This window comes from Phoenix dactylifera, chromosome 17 (assembly GCF_051530095.1).
Source record: "Phoenix dactylifera cultivar Ajwa chromosome 17, Ajwa_hap1_PhDact_Kaust_v1.1, whole genome shotgun sequence".
NCBI lineage: Eukaryota > Viridiplantae > Streptophyta > Magnoliopsida > Arecales > Arecaceae > Phoenix > Phoenix dactylifera.
In genome coordinates this window covers 17,505,350-17,525,088 of record NC_143206.1, presented here as the reverse complement: position 1 = coordinate 17,525,088, position 19,739 = coordinate 17,505,350, and the positions used below count along the sequence as shown (strand labels likewise).

Genomic DNA, 19,739 nt, shown 5'->3' with positions numbered 1-19,739 from the left:
GTTTTTCTGCGAACCAAACGAGCCCTGAGTATGTCTAAGTACTAACAGACCAGATGATGACTCCATCGAGCAAATCAAGCGGAAGACATCCGGACTCTGCATTTAATAAACGCCCAAGCGTTTCGAACTCCGGTAAAATTTTAGCTCGTTATTTTCTTTAACCAGCCAAAAGGGCAACCAAAACCCACATCTGGCAGTTAAGTCAAATAGCCCGACCGATGCAGACTTATCTATGAACATCATTAAAAAATATGCATGCCAGAAAAATAAAATAAAATAAAATGCTGTTAATCCAAATAATTTATCAAGGTGAACTTTGAAAGAAGAATATGCGACAATTGATCTTATATCACCAACAAATATTACACATATCCTCTGCAACAAGCATGCGCATAACTCCGCATCACAAAAACCTACCAAAATAAGTTACTAGAAAGGATAAAAAATAAGAATAAAAATAGTTAAAACCATTTTCATATCCAAATCTATCCGAACATGAAAAAAAATTTAAGCATATGTATTAGTCAAAAAAAAAACATATATGAATATGAATAAACAATTATCCAATCCATATCTAATTCTATTTATAATTTTATTTAATTTTATATAATACTCATAATTTTTTTAAAAAAAAATAAACAACCATATTATCCACTTAATAATATTTTTAATTTTATAATTATAAAATTTAATTATTCAATTTATATTCAAATTTATATCCATATTTTTGGCATCCAATTTATATCTCTATTTATTTAAATTAAATATAAATATAAAATTTTACCTCCAACCAACACCCAATTTCATATATGTACTCATCAAATAAAATAAATATTAATATAAATATATTAATATCTGAACTGCATTTAATCTAATTTCAACCCTAATAAAAAGCCATTCACATGATTTCATGCCTTCCTTGTCAATGAAAAAGATTTTTCAGTCTCGCTATAAACCACAACCGAAGACTGATGAAGCTTGTTAACACCGCGGACGTAAAGGATCCTCTATAAACCACAACTGAAGACTGATAAAGCTTGTTAAATGGACGTAAAGGATAATTGCCTATACGCACGCACGAATGATTCGTTAACCACAGTTTAAATGCAAAAGGAGGACAAACTCTGCAATACAACAGGCACGAATGATAAAGGATATTAAGACAAAATGATGAAGTAAGAAAGGCCCATCTGAACTAAAATCCCGGGCACTCAGAGGGAAGTCAAAAGAATGGAAGGCAACTACATGAAAGACTAGAGAATATGAACAGGAAAGCCATTCACTCCCCCCTGTTTGATTTCATTCAAGTTACAAAAAGTAAATATGATACAGTAGGGCGTCAAGACCACGCCTCCTTCCGAAACCACCATTTTCTCGGCGACCCTTTCTACTGCCAGCAATCACCCACCCCTATTTTCCTATTCAAATAAGCGTATACTATCTCCCACCAATATCTCCCCTCCATGACTCTAATTCACCGCTAAGCACCTTGGCCCTTGCGGCATAATGCATTTTTAAGGCAGCCACAGGATCTGACACCCCTCCACCACCGCTGCCGCCGCCACCACCGCCGCTGCCGCCGCCGAGTATTCCTCCCCCCACCATGTTGGATCCTAACCTTGCAACCCTCCCTTGCTGCTGGAACCCTGAAACCGTCTCAATCCCATTCCTCTTCTGCAGCTCACAGAAGCTCTGAAGCCGCTTCTCGTCCGATGACAGGTGCTGCATATAAGACTGCTGATAGTCCGTCAAAATCCTATTGCGGCTGGGAACGCTCTCTTTGGCAGAGTAAAATGACATTCCTGCCAGTGATCCTTGATATTTTGCCAGCATAACAGCAGAGTCTGGCAAGGATGAGAACCCAGCCTGTATTCTATTCCCATCCCAGAAGCCATAACTTCTTAGCGGCAGTTCCCCCAGACCCCCGTGGCCACTACTTCCAGGCCTAGATGCAAACAGTGCACCAGCTCTTCCACCATTTGATGATTTCAAATTCGAAGACCAGTTCATTTTCGGCGAGGAGGGCTTGCTGTTGCAGTCATGTGAAGAAGAATTCGATTTTTGTGAGGACGACGGATGGCAGATAATTTTCCCAAACAGTTTGACATCCCCAGTTGGGTGTGCCTGCTCCTCAGGCTCAGAGCAAGAATTCTGAGAGCAATGTTTTAGCTGAGCTTCTGGTTGGGCCTCATTCCTTGGGGGAAATAGTACCCCTGGCGTCAAATGGGAAAGGTTTGAACCATTGCAATGGTCGCCATACATCTCTGATGTAAAGAACTGATTCGATTGGGAAACCCCATTTCTCTTGGGGTGGCTTTCCATGAAAACTGCATTCTCGCCGATCAGAGGATCTGCTTCTTTCTCGACAGGATTTAACACCTGCAGCGGATAACCTCTGAGAATATGCAAGGGCTGATCGACCTGATTCAGTGATGGATTTCTCATCATATGCAAGGGCTGATCAACCTGGTACAGCTCTCTGGCTACAGGATTCTGATGTCGCTTGTTCCCCTGCTCCTCAAAATTCGAAGTAGCCTGGGAAGCTACAAGACGGGGGCCCTCAAAGCAAGCAGAAGATGGATCAGGCAACAATGAGTTCAATGGTACAGAATGGGGATTCTCCTGCTTCAATGAGAAGCCCTGAGGTTTATTCTGTAGACATGGGAGTAAATCCAGTTGTATCTGATGGTGGTAGATGGGGGCAAATGTCGATCTGGGGCAAACATCATCTTTACTTCCTGGGTGCAAAGCATTTGCATCTGCCTCGGAATCACTTACAGAGCAAATTGTGCCACTGTTAGTTGCACCTAAGTCTACCGACTGCTGTCTATTCCTTGACCCAGTCTCAGGCACCAGTAATGAAACATCCACTTCCTTTTTCGACACATCAGCCGATCCTCCAGTGTCTTTTTGCTCGACCACATCATCAATGTGTGATTTGGACTCAACTTCCATACATACCATCAAGAAAGGTTCAACTGGTGAAACAATAGGACTCCTTCCCTCCATCTTCATTTCTGCATCAACACTCACTACAGCTTCATGCTGTACAGATGCATTACATCTTAATGCAGCATCAGCATCCTGCATAGCTTGAGGATTGCCCACTTCACTCGCCAGCTTATTATCATGAAGAACAGATGCCTGCTTATCAACCTTCCCTTCATCTTCCTCCAAATTTATTCCTCCCACCACATCCTGTTCACTTGATTTATCAGTTTCAGCCTGCAGGGGGGTGCTTGCTGCATGAACAAACCCTTCACTGCTAATGTTGGCCACAGACTGAGATACATCAGTATCCATTTTGGAACAAGACTGTGTACTGCAAATTGCTGAATCCATCTCAGCAGCATAAGCATCATCAGTATCACTCCTTCCTCCATTTGTATCATTCATTGGCATTCCCCCATTGCCAGTTCCTTGATAGATCACATCCAGACCAAGGCATTTTCTAGCTTTGCTAAAGAAGATCTTGCACTGCTCCCTCGATCTTGTCCCCACACACCGTGAGATCATGGCAAAATCTTTGCCATACATGCTCAAAGCTCGAATAAACATGGACTTCTCCTCATCAGTCCAATCACCTGAGTCCAATTCACCACAGCCTTCATCCGAACAAGTGTCGTCCTCATCAAAGTTCTGAGTAACTTCTGGAGTCAAGGGCCGCTCCTTTGCCATGTAGTTCATCTTCTCAACAGGGTCAACAGCACTGGTAACACAAGAGCTCATTGCCTCTAGAGCACCACATATGCCCGCCAAGACATCAGCAGCTACAGTTTCTCTCTCATGCCCCGGTATTTCAACACATCTAACCTTGTCCAATGATCCATAACTCCCACAAGACACTTTCAAGCCATGATGGGCTCCATGTCCAGCATACCTTTGTTGGCTCATTACATTACCATTGCTGTGTGCGGCTACCACTGACGCAGCCCCCAACATATCTAGCGAAGCAGCATTTACCTCGCGATTCCACTTCTTTCCTGATGTTCCAAGATAACTGCTGGTGGGTAAGCGTTGCCACTGCTTTTTAAGATTTAGCCGTTTCTTAACTTCTCTGAAACTTTCAGACTTATGGTTCTTGTAATAAAACTCAATGCAGTCTGCTGTTGTTTTGTGGTTAAGAAAAGAAGAAATCTTTGTAAAATCTTTACCAAATGTGGCAAGCATCTCCATGAAGACTTCTTTTTCTCCTTGCGTCCATGGGTTTATCATCGCTCTTTCCTTCTCAAAGGAATTTGGATCTTCTATTAATCCATTATGTGTTTTAAACTTTGTTTGCTTCCTCTCCTTCTCATCCAAAATTAGAGATGGCATCTTCAGATTATTCCTGTAAAGCTTGATTTGGGAATCTGACAGCAACTTGCTTGTAAATTCTACTATTTCTGTGGTTGGAACGAGAGTTAAATTACCTGCTGCAGGGAGAAAAAAATTAAAACTTCAGATGACAGGAAAAGATAAAACAACAAAGTGTTGCAGAATTTGACAAAATAAAAGATAATTCATAACAACAATCTCGACACTCAGTAAAATCATATGGAGATGGCGTACAACAAAAAGCACGAAAACAACACAGCAATTCAACATGGATAACATCATGACAATCAAGAAATCACCAAATAATGTTGTTACACAATGAAACTTATTAAAAAAACTGTGACCACAAAGACATTAATATGAAAATCTAAGCAAATGCATAAACACTCTTGTACATGTGAATCATCCTTGAAATAATTTAGAGAGAGGACAAGAAAAACACCGACCACAAGTCCTAAAGCAGATCAAGATGAGTAGTTTACATCACTTTATGCTGTCTCCAAATTTCCAGAAGTATATAATTATCTGATATGAAGATTCCACCTTACCACATTAAACTCATCATACTTCAGGAGTATAATATTTTATGTATAGCGCTAGCCTATTTATCACTTTCAGCTACATATACAGCATCTTATTTATAGGTGCTTTAGTCTACAGCAATGTCTGAAGTTTCAGCCGATATCTCTATCCCCAAGCCAAGTTTGACGATGGCGGGCATTACAATTATAATAGCAATAAGAACATCCTATTGCATATGGTCATCAGCAGTCTCAGATAGTTTTACACAACAACCATGAAACATATTTGTACACTATAACAATGAAAATACAACTTTTCACACATCCATCTTTACTGTCTATCATAAGTGCATTGCAGAGAGAATTTGGCCTATATCATTTCAAACAGCAGCTGCTGAAGTAGAGCCCAGACACACTAATTAATGTAAAAAAGTTTATAAACTATATGGAATTAAAATATAGCAGTGCATATAAAAATAGACAGAGAATAGTGCACAAAAGTGTGTTTTATGCAAGAAGCTAGAACATAAAACTCTCTTGTGACTAAACTTACCTGTCAGGTTGCCAGCCTCCAACCCACATAAGTAAACTCTATGACAAGACAATGTCCAGAAATAAGGTAAACACTGTGCACTAATATTTTCTGATCTCTCACATGCAATGACAACCATCAACTCATTAGCAATGAACATATGGAATGCAAACGTCCACCTAGAAAATATACAAAAAACTGACCAAATGCCACAAAAAAAATTTACTTCACAGCACACTTTATAACGCAAGCACACTAAAATAACACTCTAGGATATAATTGCTTAACAAATTATCCACTCATAACGCATGATTGCTAGTCATTCGAGCAACACCCATACACTATTGTCAAAATCAGAGGGGACAAACTAAAAGAATAAAACAACCATGGAAATACCTATCAGGAGGTTTTTTTAAAGAATTTATCAGTAAATATTTTTGACAAAATGATAAACAGGAATGTGAAAAATTCTAGTGTATTCCTTCTAATCTAGTATATTCCTTCTAAAACGTAATTTATCAGCAACTTTCACAAAACTTTGCAACACACTATGGACTACAAAACTTATAACTCGTGACACTGGAAATGTGAAAGCAGTGATATGAACTTTAGAGAAGTTTCCGATTGCATCATAAAATGTAAAATTGCTGGTGCAGTAAATGTATGATCAGAGTCTGCGTCCACAATATAACAATTAGTGATTAAAAAAATTCTTGAGCAAAATTTATGAATATATACCTTGAAATCATAAAAAAAAATATCGAAGGAACATCTGCCTATTCACATGTTTGGAAAATACCCAGTTATTCTAACTTGTGCCTTGATGCAAGACAGGTCTCTACTAAGCAGACTTCCATGCAAACTTCGTCTCCAGTACTTGAGATCAGCACAAGTTTTTAATACATTCTCAAATTTAATGTGTTTTACGCAGAAGCTTAAGTCACATATTTTCTTCTTTTCTAACCCTTATAAAGTTCTTCTCAAGACTTCCTTTGATCCTTGGTAACCAAAAGCATGTTATTGCTATCAGTTACTCATTACTTTGTATAGCAAAATAAATTTCAGACTTATCCAGTTTCAGATGTTCATTGAACAGCCTACATACCATGTGCAACTTAAAACATTACCTTTTTTCAACGACGACTATATATAGAAGAACTTCCGCTTAATAATAACCCACAAAATTAGGCAGTAGCTCTAAATCTCATCAGGAAGTTCAGTAACCAACTGATCAGATAAAAGCCATACTCCAAGAGGATCCTTGACCATCAAAATTTGATTTACAAAAAAAAAATACTAAAAAGAACTATCCACTCAAGCAATTTTAATGACTGAATCGCTTTGCTAAAGAGCTAGCTCATGTCCTTGATGTACCACATGCTATAACAAGAGAGTGTCTATTGCACGATGGCAATTGGAGACCTAAAATCCATTTATAGACAGTAAGATACATAAAAATAAATAGTCGCACCCTAACATAATGAACAACAATTAGCATATAACAACCTCTAAATCTTGCTCAAGTGAAAACTGATGAAAGAGCCAATCATCAAGGTACTTCAACGGTTTTAAATAAAGAACAATGGCACATTATTGCAAGGATGCAATTGCAAATAAGGAAGTGAAATTATACTCATGCTATTGCTTGGAACTGTTATTATATATTTTCAAAGCAATGTTTGTGCACGTGCAGAAGCACTTCATTACCATATTATTTTAGCTATGCTTGGTGATAAAAAAAATTCCATTTTAGAAGCATGCTACGTTCACAAGTACATGGCATCAAAAATTTATTTATGAAAAAGATCTCAATATCTGAAAAGCATGAGGTGAAATTGAAGACTGACCAGGCAATGCAAAACGGGATCGGATAGAACAACGTTGCTTTTGAGAACCACCCTGTGATGCACGACTACTTAATTCAAAACGCCTACTTGACTTTGTACGAAGTTTTCTTATAGAAAGCAATCGCAGATCCTCCTTCCACAAATGGTGGAGCGCCCTGAATTTAAGAGTAAGAACACGCTCTTTGAATTTCAGCAAGCGCTTGTGAATAGCAAGCTTTTCTTTGATTCTGTGATCATTTTGCCTGTGCGACAAAAGTTTATCTGATCCCCAAACATCTAACTGAGGTGGACTAGTCGGCCATGCCTTATGAAATACCTGTGAAGCTTTTTTTGCAGCATCCCTGTTAGAAGCCATAATTAAGGTTATTAAATTACAGTCTGTCTTTCCATGTAAGCTTGCTTCAGAGTTACCATTATCATTGCTACTTCCTGCCTCTCCACGACTCCCATCTCCAAGATCGCATACAGTTGCAGTTCTTTCCACATCATCTGATAATACAAAATGTTGGATTTCTGGGACCTTGAACCTGTCATTCTCAACAATCTTGGAGCATTCAGCCAATTTTTCAGTCTCATGATCACAAACTCCCTTTCTGGAGGATGCTGAATTGTTAAATCTCAATAACACAGCCTGTAGGCTATCCACATCTACACCTTTAAGTTCAGCATCATGTTCATTTAAGGCAATGGTAGGTAGGGCATCATTCTCTACTAATGTTACTGCTGAGGAAGTAAATTCATGATCCTTTGAAGGATTAGAATCTTTTGATGCAACATTAGATGATGCTATACAAAGTTCTGGTGCAATATTAGCTGGCGATGTAACAGAACTTTGACGAGGATCATTTTCTGGATCAGTATTGAGGGACTTGAGCTCATTTTCAAACAAATCAATTTCCCATTCAGTTTTCTCCAATTCCTTAGAAATATCTTCTTTTAATAACAGCAACTTATTCATAGCAGTTTGTCTTGAGAAAGTGCAATCCCCAGCAAAAGCATCATCAGGTTGCCACAAATCAGCAAGCAGGGTTGTCAGCATGTTAATAGGATTACCCTCCATATGACCTAACTTATTTGAGAATTCCTCAGGTGAAACCCCATAATGACTTGTATCATTATCACCATTCACTACCTTGCTGCAAGGCTTCTCCTCTATGCCTGCTGCAAAATATCAACAATTAAAAAAAAGTTAGATTCTCAATCACCACTGAGAAACAAGTATTTGAATGCCTCAAGTTAGTTATGTAATCAATTTAAATTAAAATTCCATAGAACCCAGAGAAGATCAGGCATGAGATGAAGATTAACCAAACTCAACTCCCACCACCATATAGCTCATAAAATTTTACTTGCATAACAGCTTTTTAAAGTTGATACATATATATATGGCATTATAAACATATCATACAACAGAAATATCAGCTCACATTAAAGCAGAAACATGGAGAGAGTGGTGCAGGCACTAACAGTTCTGAGGAGAAGGCATTTATTGAACAAATAACATTCAGCCTTTAAGATAATCATGAAGATGAAAATCAGTTATGTTCACAATCAACAACATCGTGTTCACTGTTTCTAATCTAAGGTAAGGGATGATGAACATCTGACAAATATGCTATAAGTCAAAAATAAAACAAAATGGAGTTGAAAAAACAAGCTCAAAGTGTAATTCTGTAACAATAGAAGATAAGATGCTCTGACAGCAAATAACCAAAGTATTAGTTAATCAAAGGCAAGTGTCAACATAAATAGTTTGGCTGCGCAGGCATCATTGTGTTTAATGTAACCATTACTTCACCACAAAACTGTAATGTTGTGCAATCATGATATCTAACCTGATTATAACTATCCCTTGCTTTAGCCTTTCATCATACAGAAGCACATCCAACTCTCACTTTAGTTTCAGTTTCAATTCTTCCAATTGCTAAGTACAAGATATGCCAAAATTCTATGGGTTGTGAAAAACATTTTGAATTTTCACAGAAATTAACTAAAATACTGAATCTGCAAAATAATGTTTTTGAAAATATTCTTAGCCACACAACAAAAAATTTGGATTAATTAACCACCTGACTGAAATTGTCCATCAATTTCACATGGACTTCTTTTGGGTCCCAAGCTGACTAAACTGGATCCGGTACCACAGGCACCACAAGCTGAAGGCCTTGAGTAAGAAAAATCATAATTAAAAAACAGCATAATACAAACTTTAAAAATAAGGGAAAAATTAACCTCGTTATAGACAGGAAGCTAAATTCCAAGTTTACAAGTTATAGCCACCATGCTTGCAAAAAGGAAAAACATTCCAAGTCCACAAGTTATAGCCACCATGCTTGCAAAAAGGACAGTTTTCGTATTCCAATCAAGGTCTCGCTATGATAGGCACCCACCGAAACCATTATTGACTGACATAACAGTTGTGGCGGCCATCATTTAACTCATAAAACAACTTGTTATTTTTTTAAAATAATCACTGAAATAATGGCTGTTATAACAGTGTATAACAGGAAACAATAGACAATAATTGGAAAAAAAAAAACAAACTTATCTTTTGAAAGTTGAAAAAATGATATATTTTTTGGGGCTGTACCATTGTTCTTGGAGGTAATTTTAAGGGAAATTTTGAAAGTTGAAAAAATAATGTAAAGAAAGTACAAGTGAAAATAATGGCTATTATTTATATTATAAAAGTTCATTATAACAGAAAATAATGGGGAAAATGGCTGTTATATGGTTATAATACCATTATTATTTAAAACCATCATTCCAATTGTTTACAACTATCCAACAAGAACTACCGGCAAATGAAACTGTAGGGGGGTGATGCCCACCAATCACTAAGCAAATGAAAGCAACCTGGAATTGGATACACAAGACAGGTGTATATGTATCACTTGGCCCAAAAATACTAATTATATTTTTCCCTCAACTAAATGTTATAATAAACGTCAACCTGCCTCCAGAATCGAGTCAAGTCTGGCATACCGAAAGAGCAGCAGCCAAACTAAGCACAATACCATAGAAATGGGGTATATCTACCGAACTTTCCCAATGGTAGAAGAATGAACCAGCCAAAGGCAGATAGTAATGGATTCACAATAATCACATTCAACATTTGAAGATGGGCAGCATAAAAATAGAAGAAATTTAATGCTAAACCTTTTTCAGCCACATGTAAAAGATGAAAAAGCTAATGAGGAATGTATACCAAGATCAAGAGGTTTGCATCAACTATCTACCATTTTGAAACTTTCCAGTTGATGGTGCATTTCAACAATGATTCATGGCAAAAAAATCAAGACCAAGGGGTACAAAATGAAACATCTATTTGCAAGCATCCAAGAAAAACTCCCAAAAAAATCTATCGGCAACCTACGGAACAAACTAACATATCAAGAAAAAAAAATACAAAAAAAAGGGAGAGCCTCATCTTGCCTGGAGATGAACTGCAAGTAACTGATCCTGGAGTTGCGGGAGAGGGGCATCCAGCAAGACCCACAACTTTCGGGCTTGTTTCATTAAGAGCTCCCTTGGCAGCAGTCCCAGAAACATCTAGAGATCCTTCCACCTTCTGCTTCTCATACTTTGCCAACCCCTGGCCCCACCCAAGACGCGGCTTCTTTTTAGAAGCACCCTCATCAGAAGGCACAGGAGACGTTACTGGAGATCGGATCGGAGTCTCCTTCCCAGTAGGAACCAACACCTCAAGACCGGTCTCCTCCGACTCAGATCTACCAGTCTTCGTGGAGGAAAGGCTACCGGCACGGCTCCACTTGAGGGGCTTCCACGACATCGCACCCAACGAATGGTCCCGATCGAATCTGTGGCCTGTGCCCGAGCCATCATCGACAGCACCACCGGTCTTATCATTCTGATCTTTTAAGGGAGGTTGAGATGCGGGGGAGATCGGAACTGCGACTGACCTCTGAGCGGTCACAGGGGGGTCGTGATGCTGCTGCCGAGAGAAGTCGCTGGAATCCCAATAAGGGGACCGCCGGAAAGATCCCCGGCTCTCCCTGCTGCCTCCACTGCTGCTCCGGCCGCCGCCACCACCATATCTTCCAGAAGAAGGCCTGAAGCCCTCATCTTCCAACCAAAATCTATCTGAGCGAGAAGGGGTGCACCCATGGGCGCCCGGATTCTCGGGATAAAGTTGATGGTAACCGCCGCCCTGCCGGTACTGACCTTTAGAAGAAGAAATTTTACCAAGAATGAGAATAATCATGAGGAAAACAAGATGAAAAAAAAAAGGAGATGAGGGACCCTGGATTTCTCAGATCTGCGTCGGTTTTGGGTCAGTACCTGGTGGAGGCCGACGAGGGGAAGCGCGAGGGAAGTCACGAGGCCCGTGGTACGGCTCCCTCCACCGAGTGGTAGAGGACGAGGAGCCGCCGCCTAGCGCATCGGAGCCCGCCCCTCTCTCGTGCTTCCTGTCCTTGAACACGAAGTCCTTGCGATCCCAAGGCACCGGTTCCGGAGGCATCAAATACGCCACTCACAAAGGGCATCGACGCCCCAAAAACCACGAGAAAAAAACTACGGACACCAGTCCTAGAAAGCCCTCTTTGATCCAAAGGCCTTCCTCGGAGCTACCTGCTAAAATTTCTCGGGTTTTTTTCGGTTCAAAGATCCAAATCCCGTCCGAAAACGGGCATCCACAAGAATTTTTTCTAGGGTTCGTTCCCGTGTCGGTGGAGCAAAACCGGATCTACACCCTCAAAAAGAACGAATCCAGATCAAAATCAAACAACAGAGAGCAAGAAAAGGGAGCCAAGAAGCGATTTTTCCTACCTTTGGAAGAACGGAAGAGGATTCGTGAAGCCTTAGAGGGCGAGAAGAGCCCGCCGGAGGAGACGGATGCGATCGACGTCGGAGGAGACCGTGCCGTTTTCCTTTTCGTTCCGTCCCGTCGCGCGGCGCTAGTAGGCCTTCGGAGGCGTCGTCTCTCTCTCTTTCTCTCTAGCTGTGTGGAAGGAAATGCGCCGAGCTGCGGCGAAAGCGGAAAACGTGAGCCGATAAAGGAGACAACCCAGCCTGGATTTCAATGCCGCTTCGCACAGGCGCCATAAACCCGAATTCAATCTCTCCTCACGTCCGCTAAAATTTCTATTATTAAAATAATATCCTCTTCCCCCACCATTATTCGTCGTCCCCTGTTTCCCCTCTCTCGCTTTCTTCCCCTGGCGTCATGCGGACTCCTCCCTCTTTCCCTATATACCCCCTCTCTTCCCGGAATTACATCCGAACCCCCAATCCCCGCGTGATCTTTCAGATATGGAGGGATTCTATGATCGAGAAAGGGTCATCCGTTCGATTCAACATTAGCGGCTGGGATTTCGAGACTTTCTCCGAGGCTGTTACCGAGGGAGGCGCGAATTGTGACAGGGAGCACGGAGGGGCCGTTTCGTAAATTATGGCTGGGAGGGGGAACCTTTCGGGAAGCGTGGGGGAGCTGCAAGGTTTCGGAATTCTTCCAAGGAGGCGCCCGGTCAACCGCAAGGGGACAGAGGATCGGATCCGGGTCGGCGACCTCGCGTGCGACCGCGGGGCGTCGCACACGTGCGAGCGCTCGCACCGCGCACGGAGCCCGGGGGCAGGAGCCCGGCTCGTGCGAGTAATCTCGCGTGGCGGAGGGTTAGGGCTGACGTGGCGGGCCGCGTACCTCACAGCGTGGGACAAGGGCGGCATGGGAAGTCCGGTCCGGCCAGGGGCATCTCCGGAACCCTCGTGACTAGTTTAACACTCTTCTTTCGATAATTTTATATTCAGTTTTTTCTTTTCATAAATACTTTCTTAAAAAATTAAATTTATCTAAACATTCTCCTCAATTTTATATTTATTTCTATATCTTTATGAAATACTATTTTTACACAAATACCCATAATTCTTCTAACACCATTAATAAAAATCATATTTATTTTAATTAAAAATAAAATAAAATTTTTGAAATTATCTTTTGCTCTTCATCGCAATCGCTTTATAAATATTTTTTTTATTCCTATTCATTAAAAATATTTTAGTTATTTTAATTTAAAATTGTTAAATTTTTTTATCTATGTTAGCTTCCATGGATACATATGCAAAAATAAGAATAAAAAAGGGTAAAACAGCAAAATAAGTACTTTACGACGATATACATGCAAATATCAATTTTTTGAGTGGATGTTTATACAAAATTTGATATTTAAAAAAGTATTTATGAAAAAAAACTCTTTTATATTATGTTTAGGATTTTTGAATTTTAAAGTCAGAGATTAAAAAGGTAAAGCTGCGCGAGAAAATCAAATCTTTAAAATTATAAAAATTAAAGGGACGCGAGATATTCTTTGTCTCGTTGACAAGCGTGGCGGGGACCACAGGCGGGGTGGTGCGAGCGACGGCTTTCTGCCATTCGGGTGGGGAAGGGGAGAGGAAACGGGAGGGAGAAAGCGAGAGCCGCGGCTTTGGACGGTCCAGATGGCACCGATCGCCGGGGGGAGAGACAAAAAAAGGGAAAGCGACGCTAGGGTTTGGAAAGGTTTTGCATTTTGGACGGTTTTGCCCTCGTTCACGATGTAAATATTTTGCTCCACGGTAAAAAGACGAGAGGTTGGAATCAATCTGTAAATGACCTCGCGAGCTTGCTTGCACCAAACTAGCTAGCTTGTATGTGGCTTGTTTTTTTATGGACGTAAGTAAGTTGAGAGTATCTAATTACTGGAGGTTGCTCTCCAAATATCATGACTTGTTAACACACGTCATTTCTTCTCCGTGCCTATGAGAAATATGCGACATAAGTGTCACTCTTCATCCAGGATTGCAAGTGATTGAAAGTTTAGGATGATCAGAAATATTTTTTTCTAGTTGTGTTTTTCTTATAATTTAAAGGATATATGACCATTTTTGATAAAAGTACCTTCATTTATTTTTTTTGTTTATAGAGAGAAAGAGTTGTTAGGGTGCTACCAATAAAGTGAGTATGGTCGTGATCAAATCTATTAAAAATTTTACACTCTTATGTGGCCCGCACATGCATGTCATTTCACCGAATATAATGGATTTTTAAATTCAAAATATCAAGGTAGCTTATTCATTTGAGCCTCATTAGAGTTCGAAGAGAATTTTGATGATGAATTATAAATTTGAAAGTAAATCAAATAACTTGCGAATGTTGATATATGCATATCCATGAATTGAGCATTATCATGTTGACTTGCATATAAATGTGGCATTCATTTATCAATGTCTGGATGGTGAGCTTGACCTCAATAATGCACAAATATTAAATGTCAGCTATATGATCACTTTTTACATGATAGAAAATTTTTACCTCATCCGGGAGATATATGTTAAATTTGTTTCTAGAAACTTGCTATGCTACTTTTCAAGGCTTTAATTAAGTTGGCTTCAAATAACTTCGAGTGTTCTCCATCTTTTGTATACAACAATAAGCCCTTCTTTTTATATGCTTCCCAATCTATCATTGTCATCCTTCTAACCGTCTCATTTTTTTTTTTTCATATGCTCTTATTAATGTCATTTTCTACATTCTAACTTTTTTACTACTGAAATGGCAAATTATGAAGATGGTTGACAAATTGAAAAATACAAAATTTTCAATTTTGGTGAAAATTTTTATTTTCTCCATGGAAACTTTTAATTTTCCTTTTTCTTTTTAGACGCTCTTCGAGTAAACAAGCATGGCTTCCAAATATCATGAAATTAGAGGTCGACTGCATGTTGATGAGAATTAGCTTTAATTTGAAATTGAATGTTTAGTTGTATCACTTTTACCAACAAAACGATGCATGATTTGTACGCGATATACATTCTAGATAATGGTTAAGAGGTATGCGAGGAAATATATGGTTCTAAACGGGAGGGCGGTGATATAGATTGATGAATTGTCTTCTTTAGTCCTAAAAGATATAACAAAAACTAGTTGCTTAAGGTTTTACATCTAAAAGTAATATCTTAACGAAAAGTGAGAAGATGGATTTTCAATAGTTGTTATCTAATTAGTTGTTGATTTAGGGTATCCAAGTCAAGTCGAAGATATCTGGAGATAGATTGTTAATTTAGTAACCTAATTTTGACTATTTGCTATGTGTTTATTTTTATTTTCATTGTTTAAGATGATTTAACAAGTATTGTCACATAATCAGCGTATTGATGATATTTGCTTTTTTCACATTCCATGCAACAATACTACTATATTTTATATGTCACTTTAGCAACTTGAAATTAAAAGCATTTGTAATAGAAGAGTTTAAATTCCCGTTACCGCTTTTGTCTTTTTTTATGCTAGTAACTCTACTTCCTCTCTCGATGCAAAGTCAAGAGGTCCATCTCAATCAAAAATATCTTCATCATCGACTAACATCACTTTGTACTACCTTCAATAAAGCCATATTTTGATGGGAAAGCACCATGATGAAGGCAACCTTTGTTGGAATATTCTTTGATCTCATATTGTGCTCGAGCTTGATTTATGCTCTTCTAGTCTATGCTCAGTCAATATTTCCATTCTTTTGATCCATTTATAATCATTTTCTCCTAATGTACTAGAAAACGCTAGCGGTAAATGGCGCCTACTCTAATTGCAAAAAAACTCCTCTTTTTTGGAAAAAAAAAGGACGGCAATGTTGACCTATTTAACTTGTTTTATATGATTCAACCATAGATCAGACCGGGTTATCTATTTTTTAAAATGATTAGGTTCGAGTTTGAATTTTTGATATGCTTAATAAAAATATCGAGTTCGGATCGATATATTATTAATTTATCATATACCCGATTTGGCCCTTATATTGTTTGACTCGACTCGATTGTCATCTTTAAGAAAAAAAGTTATGCACCTCTTATCTATTGCTTACTACTAGTACAACTAAAGTTTTGTGATACATAAACCACAATATATCAAAGAAAAGTTGCCCAATCAACTTCTTGTGCTTTTTTTTTTTGGTACAACAGCGGTTCACACCAATCAAGTGTAAGTATGGCCAACAAAATCAGAAAAGAGGAGACAACATAGAGGTTGAGGTACTAATGCACAGCTGTCCTAGATGAAACCACCAGAGTGGTGCGCCGCATATGAGGCAACCCAGTCAACAACACCGTTTGCTTTCTTGTAGACATGCGTCGCCTGATATGAACTGCACTCTTCTAGGAGTCTGTGAACGTCAGTTGTGCTTTTATCATATCTACTATCACCTTATATTTGCAAGACAAATAGCAATAGCATTTACCTTGTTGTATACATGTTGTATACCATAGTCATGTACACGTTGCAACCAAAAAGAAACCAATAACAGTAAGTTGGATGGTCCAAAAGGTCTTCTCACCCATAGTAAAATCATAGAAAGGGCGAGCGAGTCACTTTTAACAACCACCAAAATAAACTGCATCTCTATGGCCACCAAAAAAAGAGTGTTTAACTAATGGCCGGCATGGCAACGCAATAAAAATATTTCAGATAGAATTTAAGCATTAGAGGTCTAAAGAACCCATACACACCATATATACACACACACACACACACACAATATATATATACATACATGCATACATACATCTCTCTCTATATGTATATAAGCCGGTTACAACTGCAATTATAGAGCTAAATTTGCCTCCATGATCCATTATAATTGGATGTTGCCAGGTGGGTCGCCGTGGGTCGTGCATCTTTGATTGCGGCTATCTCAATCTTCGCGTCCATTAATAACACCAAGTTCAACAAGCTGCCTCCGGTTCAAATAAAATCCAACGGCAAATTCCAAACATCTACAAATCTGGAAGGTCCATCCGTTACTGTACTTATCCTTGTCTCACATGCTCCGCCGGACCACCAGAACGCTCTTCTTGCTAGACTCTTCCGACCGCCCGGCGAGGGGGAGATGTTCGGATCTTATGGTAACGAAGCGGTAAAAGAAAGCTAAATCAAAACCATCTTCCGTTCTCTCTCAAAAGTCAAAGCCATCTCCTTTTTCTCTCTCTTCCTGCCGTCATTCCAAGAAGCTCAACTATGGCGAGGGGTTCGCAGTCGCAGGCATCGTCGAACGCGGGGGGTGCGCGGCCGGTGACGGTGGGGCCGCGGGGGTCGGCGGCGGCGGCCGCGGGGATGCGGAGGAGGAGGCTGGGGGCCGGCGGCGGCGGCGGGGGAGGGGCCTCCGCTGGCGGGTTCTCCGGCGGAGGGAGCAACATGCTGAGGTTTTACACCGACGACGCCCCGGGGCTCAAGATGACGCCCACGGTCGTGCTGGTGATGAGTCTCTGCTTCATCGGCTTCGTTACGGCCCTCCACGTCTTCGGCAAGCTCTACCGCTATCGATCCACGGCTACCGGCGGTTCTTGATCCGCCCGCCGCCTGATCTGTCTGTAAAAGATCTAAGCTTTCTTGTTTTCGTTTCCTTCCTTTTTAGGTCAAGCTCAAGCTTTCCTTTTGGACGATCCTTCAAGACTGAAATTTTCTGTCCTAGAATAGATCGTTTCCAGTTCATGGTTCGATCTAGATCTTTCTTTATGCGATAAAGATTCTGTCTTTTTTTTGTGTCTATCATTTTGCTGATCGGCTTACGTTCTTGGATGGTGGATTTGCTTGCAATTTATGGATGAGATGATGATTGATAAATGTCAAAGGCTGTAGATATACCTGAATTCGGGCTGATGTATGTGTGGGAACGTTATGATGATATTTCTGCATATAGAAAATAAGCAATGAATTCATTAGAAGAGCATATTTGTTAATTTATCTATGAAGCAATAAACCAATACATTATTTTGCAGTCTTCATCATCTAGCATTTAATAAATCTCAACATTCATGATCCCCGTTTGCAGATCTGCTGGCTTTTATTATTATGGATCTGTTAATTTGACCTCCTTTATTTCTGCATTGATTTGTATATAACTTCGAATCTTAATGAACCAAAATCCTTTTATCATTTTCTTTCTCGTGATTCTGCTGCTCTCTTTGGGGGAGTTTGCATTTTTTTCCCCCCTCCAAAAGCCAAAAAATTATTAACTAGATATAGGTCAAGTAACAGCAGTTGCTATGCAAGTGATGAAATAATTTTGATGCAGTATTTGTTGTGAATGGTTCCCAGATTAGGAGTCCTGAATATTTAACCTATTGCTTATCAGCTTTAGATGCGAATGCGCTTTGCGACAGAGAGTGGTAGGCTTGCATTTTTGCATAAATTTGAATAAAGCAGAAATTATATGGGATTATTAAACTTCCCAATCTTTAGAGTGCAATGGCTTTTGAGTATCAAGGGCGAGGACATGCCAAAATGGGAGGCTTGCAAGGTTGTCACTGCCAGGTCACGTTTACCTATTGATATAAGAGTGTGATCTGAGAATCCCATCAAAGAGTAAAGAGTTTAGCTAAATGCCTATATCAGGAGGATAATCCCATGTAACAACCATAGGAGGTATCTATGTTGAAAGCAACAACTAGTAGAGTCAGGGGAATAGGAATTACTTCCTAATCATATGTAATTCGACCTAATCTATTGTCTGTATTCTATGGCTTGTAGGCTCTTCCTTCACTTACTGTGGTGAAGAATTGGTTTCTACAAGTGGATCTCCTACTACTCACTCCCGTATCCTAAACAGTTAAATGTATGGAAAGTGAGAAGAAAAGAATTTTACTTGCATGCAAGGCCCTCACATTTTTTCCCTTTTTACTTTTTATCTTCTTGCCGGCAGGTTTATATTAATGTTTTCTGCTTCCTCTCACCTGCTGGTGCATTGTTTTGCTCAATTTTTTTATTGATTTGTTTTCTCTTCTGTTGTTTAATATCTTTTGTCCTCTTCTGAGGTGCCCTTGCCTTATTATCCTCTTTCTAATTGGCATTTTGCTCCCTCTTTTCCATCTTATATAGATTTGTCTGTTCCCTTTTCTTTTTCTCTTTTAAAATAGAGTTTATCATTTTAAACAAGTAGTCCATTATTATGTTAATTTGAAGTATGTTACAGAGAAGAGTGTGAATGCATGCACAATGTATTCGGTAGAATTATGAATATTGAGATGGACGTTCTGTGAAATTGGGGAGAATAAAGAGTATGATGGAGGAGGAGGCTTATGGGCGGAGTTGCTGAGAACTTAGTTATGGAATCCATATATTGATGGTTTGGCCCCAACTACTGAGGGATTAAGTTAACATGGATAAGAGAGGAGGGGGGCTATAGAATAATGGACTAGAGTTGTCATGAATGCTTTTCAAAAGTCATTAAGTGGAAAGAGAAGGACTTATGCATCTAATCCTGTATAATTGGATAAGAATTGTTGCTAATTGTCATGGTATGCTTTCCTCTCAGACTTGTTCTTGACATGGTTTAGAGCTATTAAGTCAATGCAGGGGATCAGAATCCCAGATAGAAGGTTTCATCTAACATCTGTTGGAGTTTGCTTCTTGGTAGTGATTGATCTATATATAGAAGACCTATTGGTTCTAGATTACCAGGCCTTGAAAGAGTTTACAAAGAACAAGAAAGCAAAGTGCTTTACCAAAATTTTATAAGAAAGTCAATAGGACAGGAG

At 39.5% G+C, this 19,739-nt stretch overlaps 2 protein-coding genes across 9 annotated transcripts; one reads left to right on the top strand and one right to left on the bottom strand.

Annotated features, from left to right (window-relative positions):
* Positions 1-1,171: 1,171 nt before the first annotated feature.
* Positions 1,172-12,302, bottom strand: LOC103706673 (Duplicated homeodomain-like superfamily protein). Of its 8 annotated transcripts, none has more exons than XM_008790864.6 (5): positions 12,009-12,302; positions 11,520-11,925; positions 10,653-11,402; positions 7,218-8,378; positions 1,172-4,415 (listed from the first exon to the last, which is right to left on the bottom strand). In XM_008790864.6, the coding sequence occupies exons 2-5, from the start codon at positions 11,698-11,700 to the stop codon at positions 1,438-1,440; spliced, it is 5,070 nt and encodes a 1,689-aa protein (XP_008789086.4). In that variant the 5' UTR covers positions 11,701-11,925; positions 12,009-12,302; the 3' UTR covers positions 1,172-1,437. The 8 variants fall into 8 exon arrangements, with proteins under 8 accessions (XP_008789086.4, XP_008789087.4, XP_026660305.4 ...); XM_008790865.6 differs by having other exon boundaries at positions 1,172-4,412; XM_026804504.4 differs by having other exon boundaries at positions 7,218-8,375; positions 12,009-12,289.
* Positions 12,303-17,085: 4,783 nt separating this feature from the next.
* LOC120112903 (uncharacterized) lies at positions 17,086-17,749 on the top strand. The gene has a single exon (XM_039133030.3). It carries the CDS (start codon positions 17,221-17,223, stop codon positions 17,548-17,550), a length of 330 nt encoding a protein of 109 aa, XP_038988958.1. The 5' UTR covers positions 17,086-17,220; the 3' UTR covers positions 17,551-17,749.
* Positions 17,750-19,739: the final 1,990 nt, after the last annotated feature.

Excerpts from the sequence above, each read along its gene's own strand:
- LOC103706673 (XM_008790864.6), bottom strand. The coding sequence starts at position 11,700 with ATGCCTCCGGAACCGGTGCCTTGGGATCGCAAGGACTTCGTGTTCAAG. Across the intron at positions 8,379-10,652 it reads TACTTGCAGTTCATCTCCAG|CAGGCATAGAGGAGAAGCCT; the intron begins GCAAGATGAGGC and ends GATATTTTGCAG. Across the intron at positions 4,416-7,217 it reads ATCCCGTTTTGCATTGCCTG|CAGGTAATTTAACTCTCGTT; the intron begins GTCAGTCTTCAA and ends TTCTCCCTGCAG.
- LOC120112903 (XM_039133030.3), top strand. The coding sequence starts at position 17,221 with ATGGCGAGGGGTTCGCAGTCGCAGGCATCGTCGAACGCGGGGGGTGCG.